Below are 14,061 nucleotides of genomic sequence, written 5' to 3'. Positions count from 1 at the left end.
TTTCCATTAAGAGAATTTTGTAAAGATCGAAATAAATGGAAATTCAAAGATGTAATGTCTGGTGAATACGGTGGATGAATCAGAACTTCCCAGCCAAGCTGTAACAGTTTTTGCCTGGTCATCAAAAAAACATGCGGTCTTGCGTTATCCTGATGGAAGATTATGCGTTTTCTGTTGACTAATTCTGGACGATTTTCGACAAGTGCTGCTTTAAGTTGGTCTACTTTGGAGCAGTACTTGTTGGAATTAATCATTTGGTTTTCCAGAAGGAGCTCATAATAGCGGACTCCCTTACAATCCCACCCTATGCACAACATCACCTTCTTTGGATGAAGACCGGCTTTTGGTGTGGTTGGTTCATTTCGCTTGCTCCATGATCTCTTCCATTCCATGTTATTGTACAGTATCCACTTTTCATCACCTGTCACAATTTGTTTTAAAAACGGAACATTTTCATTATGTTTAAGTAGAGAATCGCATGTGGAAATACGGTCAAGAAGGTTTTTTTCGATTAACTTATGTGGAACCCAAACATCAAAGTGATGAACATAACCAAGCTGGGGCAAATGATTTTCAACACGTGATTTGGATATTTTGAGTATGTCGGCTATCTCCTGCGTGGTATAACATTGATTGTTCTCAATTAATGTCTTGATTTGATCGCTATGAACTTCAACCGGTCTACCCAGCCGTGGAGCATCATCCAGCGAGAAATCTCCAGCACGAAACTTTGCAAACCACTTTTGACATGTTTGATCAGTCACAGCACCTTCTCCATACACTGCACAAATCTTTTTTTTTGCATTTCAGTTGCTTTTTTACCTTTCTTGAAATATTAAAGCATAATATGCCGAAAATATTGCTTTTTTCTTCCATCTTCAATATTAAAATGGCTACACAAAAATTCACCAATTTTGATAAGTTTTTTTTGAATGCACACTGATATAACAGCTTTCACAATACAATCTAACAAAACTGTTTTGAATGAAGTTAAAGACAACCAAGTGCTACTAGAGCCATCTTATGGAAAAAACAGAATGAACATTTTGGCCAATACAATATTATTACTGTTTACATGTTATAACTTTTCCAATACATACAGTAAATTTACACTTGTTAAAATTGAAATTAGATTTAAAGAAAACCACGTTGCATTTATTTTTGAGGGGTATCCCACTGTAGTAACGGGTCCTGTTGATTATCCATTCATGCAGTGAAGGATGTGGGAGTACCATCCAGGTTTTGGCAATTACAAATTAAGCTTCTAAGAAGCATTTCTACCTGCAGGTTTCATGAATGTAAGTTTTTATTCCTGCAAAGAAACTATCTTGAGTGGGAAAGTTGCATCAATTGTTGTGTGATATAATAGTATAAAAGAAAATACTGCACCAATATCTCTAGTGATTGTACTATTTTGCACTCCCACCAGCAATGGATGAGAGCTCCAGTTGCTCCATGGCTTAAACAGCCTTTAGTATCGTCAGCAATTTTCACTGTGGCCATTTTTATGGGTATGTATTATGCAATTAATGTGCTTCCAATATGGAAGTTTGAAGGCATAAATAACATAATGATTCCAGCCAGCAATCCCACTCCTGGGCATATATCTGGACAAAACTATAATTCAAAAAGACACATTAAAAACAAAACAAAACAAAAAACAAAACAAACAAACAAACAAAAAAAGACACATGTACCCCAGTGATCATAGCAGCACTATTCACAATAGCCAAGACATGGAAGTAACCTAAATGTCCATTCACAGACAAATGGATAAAGAAGATGTGGTACATATATACAATGGAATACTCCTCAGCCATAAAAAGGAATGAAATAATGCCATTTGCAGCAACATGGATGGACCTAGAGATTATCATACTAAGCGAAGTCAGTCAGAAAGAGAAAGACAAATACCATATGATATCACTTATATGTGTAATCTAAAATATGACACAAATGAACTTATCTGGGAAACAGAAACAGACTCACAGACATAGAGAACAGACTTGCAGACTTGTGGTTGCCGAGGGGAAGTGGGGGTAGGGGAGGGATAGATTGGGAGTTGCAGATTAGCAGATGCAAACTATCATATAGAGAATGGATAAACAATAAGGTCCTACTGTATAACACAGGGAACTATTGAATATATTCAATATCCTGTAATAAACCATAAGGAAAAGAATATGAAAAAGAATATATATATATATGTATAACTGAACCACTTTGCTGTACAGCAGGAATTAACACAATATTGTAAATCAACTGTACTTCAATAAAATAAATTAAAAAGAACATAGTGATTCTACATAAAAAAGGGAGATAGGATAATATATTTTGAATGTTTCAGTTTGTGAACAGCAAGGAACTAGGAAATGTGTAAAACTGTCAGAAATTCCTAAAATTTAAAAACTGCAGTGAAGACATTGTATTGTCTTCTGATGAATGGCTGTAACACCACATATGAGTGTATATAGCTAAAACCCCCAAACTGAACATGAGCCTCTAATTTCAACAATGACTTTCATGAGATGGTGAATGGCAGAGGAAAAAGGTAAATGGGTGGCAAGGACCAAAACCCAAACTACAGTAAACTTTGCAAGACACCTTGATTCCTTCAATTAATAATTCACACATTGGTGCACACCCACACAGATATCCCAGCTGTACTCCAAGAATTATGAACTACAGACATTAAAAATAACTTCAGAAACAGATCAGCCAATTGCAAGATATGGGTTTTAATAAAATCCTGACTCAAATGTTGATAAAATGTAAACTCAAGAAACAACGTTGAAAAACTAGAACCTCTGTATACTGACTAGATGATTGATTACGGAAACAACTTATTTTTATTTTTGTGTGTGATAATGTTGTTGTGCTTGTGTTCCAAAAGTTCTCATCTGGAAGAGAAACTGATATATTTCAGTGAAATATTGCTGATGTGCTCTCAGCAATAAGCAGCTGGTTAATTATTGGGAAGTGGATGTAAGGATAAACAAGGCCAGACTGTTGATTAGTCGACAATATTTGAAGGAAGTGGTGGGTTCACAGAAGTTAGTTTTCTATACTTTCAGATTTGGAGGTTTTTGAAAAATTTTCAGAATGCAATCTTAATAAAATATTATACTAACTGTTCACATTACAATACTAAAAAAATGAAACATTGCAAATATAAAGGAATTCTTTGCTTTCCTGACCAAGTGAAGCTACTTCTCTGTCTGGCTCCTGTGAATTAAGAAGCCACCCATTATTCACTTATCACATGTTTACTGAGTAAACATTTATTGAGTAAACATGTTTATTTTGTGTTCTATGCTGTGAGCCAGGTCAATGAATTTCCTTGACTCTGGATCTAGTGTGGCAGTGAAGGCAATGAGATTCCTGTCAAGGTTCTGCAAGTGGAAAACACTCCTCCTTGGAGTATGATCATTGTTAAGGTTCCAAAATCAAAGCTACAAAAGTTGGTCTGGGAAATTATTCCATTAACTGACCTCTGGAATATGCAGCTCATCAGCCTTACTAGGTGTCTAGAACTCAAACCATGTTTTTCTGCTTTGCCTCAGTTTCATGGTCTTTTGTATCCCCTGTGAAGTTGGGGCATTTTTTTTGAGCTTTCTAAAAATAACATAAACTGTGAAATTTGAGCAAAATGGGAACAAAATCTGCCATCCATGGAGAATGTTCTTAGCTCATTTGGAGATTCTGCCCTTCTTCTCTCCCTGGAGAAATGTGTCTCAAAGTATAGAGTGCATCACAATCGTCTAGAGGGTTTTTAAACCTCAGGTTACTGGACCTCAACTCAAATAGGTCTGGGGTGGGAATGGAGAATTTTCATTTCTAAGAGATTCCCAGGTGATGTTGAAGCACAACAGGCACCACACGTTGAGACCAGGATTTTGGGACATTATGAAGCGGATGTGAAACAAGGACAGAAAGATAAAGGTCATCACCCAATGTCTGGTCAAATCCAGACAGATTTATGTAATAAATTATTCAAAGACTAAAATTTACTTTCTCAAAAATTTAAAAATCCATCTGCTACCTATATTTATGCAAAGATGTCATCTTTTCAGTGATACACTACAGTAAGTTGGCAAATAGAGCTTAAGATTCCAAATTCTTTCTCCACCTAATCCAGTTATAAGATTCTAGTCTCAATCATCTGTTTAAAATACAAAATTGATCAGTTCAACAAAAGTTTTTGTATATATCTGGTAATTTATTACATGGATTGGTCACAGGGTTATGAGGTGGAGAAGTCCCAGAAACTGCCATCTCCAAGCTGGAGAACCAGAAAAGCTGGTGGTATAATTGAGTCTAAGTCTGAAGTCATGAGAACTATGAAATCTGATTTCCAAGGTCAGGAAAAGATGGATGTCCCAGCTAAGGAAGAGTGAATAGATTCGCCCTTCCTTCACCTTTTTTGTTCCATTTGGGCCCTCAGAAAACTGGGTGAAACACATTCATATTGGACAGGGTGGATCTGTTTACTCAGTCTACCCAATTAAATGCTAACCTCTTCCAGAAAACCCTCAAGAACACACCCAAAATAATGCTTAATTACCTAACTTGGTATCCCTTAGCACAGTCACAAAATACTGACCATCACACATGGCTTTATCCAGCCAACACCAATAGAAACATAACAAGGTGACCTACGTAGTTTAAAATTTTATAGAACCCACATTAAAGAATATAAACATAAGCAGAAGAAACTAGTTTTTATAACATTTGTATTTAACCAAAAAAAACTGATATATTAACATTTCAAAATGTAGTCCACATCAGAACGAAGAACAAGATATGTTATATCCCTTTTTTCTTTCTGAGCCTTGAAATATAATGTTTTATGCTTACAGCACATGTCAATTTAAAAGTTAAATTTGACCCTGTTTTATTTGATCTCTATGGAGATTTCATATGATTTACAGTTGTAAGAGAACATTCACACAGAATATTAGTTCATCCTCTTTTATGGAGTACTTATTATAGAGTTTGACCTATTTTTCCAGGGGGTTTTCAGTCGTGTGTTTCATTTGACAGAACTACTGTATTTACGTTATTGGACTTCATGTATATTACCAGATGTATGTAACGCTTATCTCTCCCCACACACAGGGTTTCCACCCCCTATGTCCTTGTGAATTTTGATAAATACTGATTCCTAATATATCTTAATATGATCTAAGTTACAATTTTCCCCTATGTATTTGAGTTTTATTGTATTAAAGGGAATATATTTTCTCCTCATTACAAAACTTATCTTTTTCAAAACTTAAAGCTGGGTATAGTGTTTTTGTTAGAACTAAAATTAAGAATTTAGTAATTAAGAAGGTATTGAGGGCTTCCCTGGTGGCGCAGTGGTTGAGAATCTGCCTGCGAATGCAGGGAACACGGGTTCGAGCCCTGGTCTGGGAAGATCCCATATGCCGCGGAGCAACTGGGCCCGTGAGCCACAACTACTGAGCCTGCGCGTCTGGAGCCTGTGCTCCGCAACGAGAGGCCGCGATACTGAGAGGCCCGCGCACCGCGATGAAGAGTGGCCCCCGCTTGCCGCAACTAGAGAAAGCCCTAGCACAGAAACGAAGACCCCACATAGCAACCAATCAATTAAATAAATAAATCTTTAAAAAAAAAAAAAAAAAAAGAAGGTATTGATTCCAGCGATAGACCAGATTACTAAACTGCAAGATAGTTCAAGAACAAATATGCCAGCAAAAGCCAAGAATGAGCAATATAGGAAAACTAAGAACAGAGCTAAAAGAGAAGTGGGATGTGATTAAAAGGGGAATAGAGAGAAAGTGGGGGAGGAACAGATATCAGAGGTATCATGAAAATACATGAGTGTGCTTCAAACTGATGAAAGACATCAACCCACGGATGCAACTAACTCAACATTCCCTGAGTCAAATAAATACACAAGAATTGATATGCTACACTATGGTCTAAAAACCAACATTAATGTAAAAGATTTGAGAGACTACAGAGACCAAATAAGCACAAAAAAGGCTAACTGGTTATGTCTAAACATAAATAAAAATTTGATACCCACAGGGCACCATTTTTGAAGTGCCGGAAAAACTCCTGACAAACCAGAATTCTATACCCAGCATCAATATTGCCCCAAATAAAGATGTCTTAAAAAATGTAAAATGAAACATTCCATTGTTAGCAGCACTGCATTAGACAAAATACTAGAGTGAGTTATTAAGTCCACAGGAAAATAATCCCAGACTGAAAACCAGAATGCAGGAAGAAATGAAGAGGAAAGGAAAGGCTCATTTAGAAATAAATATGAATAAATTTTGTTTTATAAAGCAATTCTAGATACATCTCATGGACATTAAAATACTTGTGGCATTAAAATGCAAGACAACAGTAATAGAAATTCAGGAAAGTTAAAATGGTATTGAAAGTGTTCTAAGGTATTAGCATTTGGGAAAGGTGCTAAAAGTAATTATCTGTATTAGACTATTAAGGGAAGGATTCATCATTTAATCACTAATATAACTACACAATGATGTGTATATAATTTCGACTAACAAGTTTCAAGAGAAAAAATGGATTAATAAAAGAGTTAAACCCTAGTCAATGAAGTAAAGGGAATAAAGAGACTATTTAGGTCAAAGGGTAAGGAAAGAGTAAGGTAGTTGAATTCATGTCAAATTTACCAGGAATTAGTTGAAAGGTAAATGCACAAAACATTAATTTTTGTTTTTTAGAATGGCTGTGTGATATAGACATTACAGACTTGTCAACAAACATTGTGGATATTCTATTATTGATAAACATTTAAACAGTCTCTCTTTTTTTTTTTTTTGCTATTAAAACATCCGTTCTGGAAAGCTTTATATATAGAATTTCCATTCCTATTTTTGTTGACTGTGTCCATAGTGGGAGAAAAAGGAAATGTTAACACGTTGATAGAAACTGCAAATACCACCCCATACACAGATGTATTACATTTTTTCACCTGGGATACTTTCTGACAGTGTTAATAACCCCATATTTTTGCATTAGTGTATAAAGATTGAGGAATCTCTCAAATCCCTTTGATATGAGATAGGGTGTGTCTCTGAATTACCCACGGACTGGATTACCCATTCGCTCTATAAAAGGGGAATCAGAGGCAGAAGTCATTGCTTTTGTCTGCAAGCCACAGGCTGTCTGCATCTCAGGAGTGGGTCACAGGACAGCTCTTGGAACCGGGGGAACCAGCATTGACCTCTTTCACAAATCAGCCTGTTCTGGTGAGTGTGGCATCTGTATTGAGGCAAGAATGTTCATTTGTATTTTTTTTTTTTTTTTTTTTTTTGGTAAAATCTATTTAAGTTAGCTCTTAAAAGAAATTATGTTATTGAAAGTTATATCCTAAGTATTAATATTACAAAATACTCAAGGTTTTGTATATTTTTGTATTTAAAACTTTCTTGGAATAACAGGAGAGATTTAAAAAAAAATATTGACATCACTAGGAAGTGGAAGTATATTTGTCTCTGCTCTGTTGTTCTCTGAAAAATTCTTTACCCACACTGTGCTTGATCTTTTTTTCTTTCTTTCTTTTTTTGAAAATTAAGTTTTCTTCTCATATATGTCCTCAGTTAGGTTTTCCCTAAGCTCTTCATCATCAGTAATTTTATTTAATTTCTTCCTCCCTTTATCCCTTATTTCACTTCCCCCATATTTCCCTCATTCTCTGTCTCAGTGTGGACCTTACTATTTACCACAACACTTCTTATACCTAACACTAGATTAGACATTCATTAGTATATTACCCCTCTCCTCTCACCAAGATCCAAATAAACTGGGGCAATGACTTTGTTAAGTGAAATTCTGAACCCTGGGTTTTTGGACACAACTTCGCGTATATTAGGTGCTCTATCATTAGGAGGATCAAATAATTTTCCCTGAAAACTGGGATATCTTGAGTAATGAAAAGGATAGTATTAACAATTATGGTAGAAGAAAAGGAATGAACTGATTTCCCCTTTAAAAAATATCTTTGAGGACAGATAAGAGACTTAAGAGGAAAGGTGTACTGATTAAATGTAAATTTTAAAGATATTATTTTGATCATAGAGTCTTATGGATTAGACAGAGAAAGGATTTGGAATCCTAATGACAATTGATTGCAGTCTACCACAAAAGAGATTATATCATTACATGATTGCAGCTAAGTGAATTTATTTGTAAAATTTAGAAAAATCCTTTTTGTAGTCTGAATAGTTTCTTTCAAAAAAGATATCTGAACTCATTGTAAGGGCAAAGCAATAGGTAAGTATTTTGGTGTAAAACTTTAAAGTCCACATTAGTGATCTCTTCATTGAATATCCAATTTAGTGAGGAAAACTGTATCAAAAAGAGATAACAATGCAGAGAAAATTAAAAGTTCAGAAAAAAAAATCAATGTAGAGGAAATGTAATAAGAAGTTTGATTACTGGATCAGGAAAGGTCACTCGGTTCAAAATGATGTTGTGCAGAAAAACTGAAAGTTGCTCAAGATTGGTTCAAGGGTGGCAGCGGCTCCAGAGCAGTAGCACATCACCAGGTCCCCGGTGGAGGTTCTCCTACAGGTGTTGCTGCTGGAGCAGCGGAGGTTCGGTTCTCACCGCGGGGCCGGGACCCTCCGGTTCATGTTAGTCTTCGGAGATCTCCCTCATCCCCCTCAGCTTCGGGAAAATGGCTCAAGCGAGTAAGCCTGCGATGAAGAAAACTTCAACATCTGTTCCTTTGGAGAGGAGTAAGAAAGAAAAAGAACAATTCTGTAAACTCTTTATTGGTGGCTTAAGCTCTGAAACCACGGAAGAAAGTCTGAGGAACTACTACAAGCAACGGGGAAACCTTACAGACTGTGTGTTAATAAGGGATCCTGCCAGCCAAAAACCAGGAAGATCTGGTTTTGTCACGTTTTCATCCATGGCTGAGGTGGATGTTGCCATGGCTGCCAGACCTCACTCCATTGATGGGAAAACTGTTGCGCCCAAACGTGCTGTCCCAAGAGAGGATTCTGGACAGCGGGGCGCTTTCTTGACTGAAGAAGCTGTTTGTTGGTGGAATTGAAGAAGATACTGAGGAGCATCATCTTAGAGATTACTTTGAGAAATATGGAAAAATCGATGCCATTGAGATAATTACCGATAGAGAGTCTGGAAAGAAAAGAGGCTTTGGATTTGTTACTTTTAATGACCATGATCCCGTGGATAAGCTTGTGTTGCAGAAAGACCATAGCATCAATGGTCATCATGCAGAAGTAAGAAAGGCCTTGTCTCGACCTAAAATGCAGGGAGTCCAAAGTTCTAGAGGTGGAAGAGGAGGCAACTTCGGTTTTGGAGACCCTCCTGGTGGTGGTGGAAATGTTGGAGCAGGACCAAGACGAGGAAGGAAACTTGGAGGAAGATCTGATGGATATGGAAGAGGACATACATTTGGGGATGGCTATCATGGGTGTGGAGGAGGATCTGCAGGTGGCAATTTGGGGGTTGGCCCTGGTTATGGAGGAGGACAAGGAGGATACGGTGGTAGAGGATCTCGATATGGCGACCTGGATGGGGGCTCCAGAGGTGGTTTTGACAGCTATGGAGGAAGAAATTATGGAAGTCGTAATTACAATGATTTGGGAAATTATAAGCAGAAACCTTCTAAGTACGATTTACTGAAGACTGGAAAACTGAGTGGTAGCAGGAATGTGGGAGGATCATACGGTGGAGGAAACTATGGTCCAGGAGGCGGTGGAAGACGTGGGCGTTATGCAGTGACCAGCCGATACTGAGCTTCTATTTGCCATGGGCTTGGCTGTATAAATAGGAGACGTTGAGAGCCCAGAGGTAACAGAAGAGCTTTAGGTTATCGAAATAACAGCGTTCGGGAAACTCTTATCTCAGTCATGCATAAATATGCAGTGATATGGCAGAAGACACCAGAGCAGGTACAGAGAGCCGTTGTGTGAGTAGACTCGATTATGTAAGAACAATACCTTCCTGTGGAGGAAAGACTATGAAAAAATGCTTTTGAGACCGTTTCTTAGCTTTTGAATTGTTGTCTCTCCAGCGGTCTCTGTAAGAATGTGGAAGCATCCCCTCTTTGATAATGTTAAATTTCAAAGTTTTGGATGATATTTGAATCCTTTTTCAAGACTTTTCTCAAAATTTTGAAAAACTATTAGCTAGAATCATGGTGTGATGAGACATAACATCATTCTTCTAAAGAAAATTAGTTCATGTGCAGAGTTAAGAAACTGTTGCACCTTTAAGATTTAATAAAATAATTCTAAAGGTAAAACAGTAGTAGTTTGTCCTCTTTGATAATTTTGCACTTTTAGTTTTTACCTTTTAAATATTTTTCTTGTTGTATGATATCAGAGTTTGCAGGGTAGTGATATGACTTACATGCATTATGAAATGATTACCAGAAAAAAGTTTTTCTTCTTGCGATGAATATTTGTAGGATTTACTGCCTTAACAACTTTGATATACATCCTACAGCTGGGCTAATTTTGGTCATCCTGTACCTTACATCTTTTGTAATGTTGAGTAACTTGTCATGTGCCTATTGGTCATTTGTATATCTTTTTTGGATAAATGTCTATTCAGTTCCTTAGTCCATATTATAGTTTGATTATTTGCTATTGTGGTATATGAGTTTTTGTTGTACATTACCTGTTTTGTATTTATTTATCTTATAACTGGAAGTTTGTACCTTTTGACAACCTCCATTCTGTATTTCCTCCCACCAGTTCTCTGCTTCTGGGAACCATGAGCACAATGCATGATTTTTTTTTTCATGAGTTTATTTTGTTTTTGGATTTCACAAATAAATACGATCAGACAATATTTGTCTTTGATTTATTTCACTTATCAGAACTGCCGTCCATGTTGTTTCAAATGGAGGATTTCTTTATGGCTGAATAGTATACCATTGCATGTGTGTATATATATATATGTGTCTGTATCTGTATATAAAATATGTGTGTGTATATATACACAGACACTTACATATGTATAAAATATGAAATCACTTTTTTAAAAGGTTTATTTATTATTTATTTATTTTAGGCTGCATTGGGTCTTAGTTGCAGCATGTGGGATCTTCATTGAGGCACACAGGATCTTGTTTCAGCGTGTGGGCTTCTCTCTGTTTGTGGCGTGTGGGTTTTCTCTCTCTAGTTGTGGCACACGGGCTTGTCTCTAGTTGTGGCGTGTGGGTTTTCTCTCTCTAGTTGTGGCGCGCAGGTTCCAGAGCACGTGGGCTCTGTAGTTTGTGGCATGAAGGCTGTCTAGTTGAGCCATGCGAGCTCAGTAGTTGTGGTGCATGGGCTTAGTTGCCCTGCGGCGTGTGGGATCTTAGTTCCCTGACCAGGGATCGAACCTGCGTCCCCTGCATTGTAGGGCGGATTCTTTACCACTGGACCACCAGGGAAGTCCCATGAAATCACTTTTTCTTGATATACTCAGCTTTTGATAGATATTTAGGTCATTTTCTCATGTCTTGACTGTTGGAAGTGATGCTGCAATGATCATGTGAGTGTAGGCGATTATTTGGGACAGTGGCTTTATTTTATTCAGATATATACCCAGAAGTGGAATTGCTGGTTCCTACTGTGGTTCTATTTTTAATTTTTTGACACACTTTCATACTGTTTTTCAAAATGGCTGCACCAATTGACATTCTCACCAAGCGTGCACAAAGTTCCCCTTTGGTGTGTCTGACACAACCACCAGGAGCTCCTTGCAGGGACATCAGTCATGGACACAGGATGACAGAGCTCTCAGGGTCAGGATGGGCTTGTCTCCTCCACACCTCCCTCTCCACTCCCTCCCCATCCATGAAGTCTTGTGGTCACACTCATGATGAAATCATAGAGGCAAGGGGAAAAAACATGTTTTTCTCATTGTTTTTCTCCAAGATGGAGGGGGACAGGTGCAGAGCCCCAGGACAGGAGCATTCCCAGAGGTCCTTGTTGGGACTGATATGAAGCAGTAAAAAGAAGGGGAAGCCAGGCTGCTCCCGTCACAGTGACACTGAGGGTGAGGTCTCTGCACTGTGACTCCCTTATAAATACCTACTTTATGATTCTGACTGTGCCCTTGTCTGGCACACCAGCCTGGCACATGCCCTGCAGTGTTTCCACAGGCTGAGAGACAGAGTGGTAGTGGGCATAGGCTGTGGTGTACACGAGGGGGGATTTTCCTTTCTTAAAGCAGAGCCTGTAGACTCGCCCCTGATCCATCTTCTCCTCAGCTCAGCTTAGACACAGGGTTTTGTCTCTCTGTTGTGCCATGTCATTCTCTCTGATTTGCCTTTTCCTATTCCTGCAGCCTTTACACAGTGCATGCACAGTGGATTTTGAGGACTGTTTGCTATACTAGAAGCCAAGTGTCTACAGAGATGGGAATCTGGTAGTGGGTGGGTTTCTCCCCTTTATTTCATGAATCAGGAAGCAGACGAATTCCAGCTCTCCTTCCTGAGAAGGCCAAAACAACTGTCACCCAGTTTGTAAGTTCTTGTTTGCATATGTGTGTGTGTGTTTCATCCCCCTGAAAATGATCTAAGGTGCACACAGAAATGGCAGAAATGTAGACCAGTGGGATTCTGAACATTCTATCCTTTCTTTGTCTCTGTACTACCTTAAAAAATTTTTTCTCCTCACTTTTCTTTTTTTTTTTAACTATGCTAATTATTTTCCTTTACTTTTTTAAAAAATTAATTAATTAATTTATTTATGGCTGTGTTGGGTCTTCGTTTCTGTGCGAGGGCTTTCTCTAGTTGCGGCAAGTTGGGGCCACTCTTCATCGCGGTGCGCAGGCCTCTCACTATCACGGCCTCTCTTGTTGCGGAGCACAGGCTCCAGACGCGCATGCTCAGTAATTGTGGCTCACGGGCCTAGTTGCTCCGCGGCATGTGGGATCTTCCCAGACCAGGGCTCGAACCCGTGTCCCCTGCATTGGCAGGCAGATTCTCAACCACTGCGCCACCAGGGAAGCTCCTCTCCTCACTTTTCTTAAGACAGAGGACAGAATTATGCATCTTTCCTGTCCACTCCATCAGCAGGATACCCAAGATCAGTTCTTGGAAGACTTAGAATTAGTGAGACTGCTGAACCCCTGCCCCTCCTACTGCCAGGGCCCTTAGACTGAAGCACACAATCCCTTTGAGTCACTGATCCCCTTGGCCTGAGGGCACTCGTAGGAGAAAGTGGCTCAGCCTGAAGCTCACTGCTGACAAAGACATTGCTGAAATGTGCCCCCCTGGAGAGATCCTACATGGCTTGGATTCACCACCCTAAAAAGTAAGTTCCTCTAAATATCATTCATTTAGTCCCATCAAGAATGAGGTATTTAGCCCAATATCCTAGAAGCCAAAAGAAGAAAAGTAGATAATATTTTAGAAGAGGCTAAAGCCCTTCATATTTATCCATATCATTAACTTCTCCAGGAAAAATGATGAACACTGTATTAAAATCTGGACTTTATCTAATTGTGTGGCATGCATATCTCTGATTGAGTTACAGTATTGATGCTTAACAAATGGGTTTACATCAGGCATCCTGTGTTCTGTTCGTGCTTTGTTGGTTTAGAGAGTAAGCAGTGCTTCTGCAACATTTCTCAACATGCCCATGTCTTCAGAAGAGTGAGGAGACGTTTAGAACCTATGTGCTTGTTTCCTTACTGGTTCTTTTTGGAATGCCTTAACACTGATCATTTGAGCAGGTGCTGCTGCAGTGGAGGGTTGCTGACCTTTTCTCTCATCTGTGCGAGGATCTCTGCCTGCCCAATCTTTGTCCCTTCCAGTTGTCTCATTTCATATTTCCTTTCCTCTCGGCTTGCTTCTGTATCTTTTACCAAAACATAACGTGGAATGTTTTATGAAAATTATTTCAGGTATGTATATTCTCTGGTTTGGTGGAAGCTACTGATTATTTGCCCTCTACCAAGGCTAGGGTGGCAGGAAGTGACCATCAGCCGGTGAAGGCACCTCTATGATCTCAGGCACTGTGTAAGGAAAGAGAGAACCTGTTTTGTCCATGAGGTCACTGTGGTGGGAGTGGTGAGAGTCTTTAGTAA

At 38.6% G+C, this 14,061-nt stretch overlaps 1 protein-coding gene across 1 annotated transcript; it reads left to right on the top strand.

Moving 5' to 3' along the window:
* The first annotated feature begins 8,704 nt into the window (after positions 1 to 8,704).
* LOC132363465 (heterogeneous nuclear ribonucleoproteins A2/B1-like) lies at positions 8,705 to 9,770 on the top strand. Its single transcript, XM_059919153.1, is given in 2 exon segments — positions 8,705 to 9,033; positions 9,035 to 9,770. Coding segments are annotated over 2 exon segments (1,065 nt in total).
* Positions 9,771 to 14,061: the final 4,291 nt, after the last annotated feature.

The sequence above is a fragment of the Balaenoptera ricei genome, chromosome 3 (genome assembly GCF_028023285.1).
Source record: "Balaenoptera ricei isolate mBalRic1 chromosome 3, mBalRic1.hap2, whole genome shotgun sequence".
NCBI classification, from domain to species: Eukaryota; Metazoa; Chordata; class Mammalia; order Artiodactyla; family Balaenopteridae; genus Balaenoptera; species Balaenoptera ricei.
This window is presented reverse-complemented; position numbering and strand designations above follow the sequence as displayed.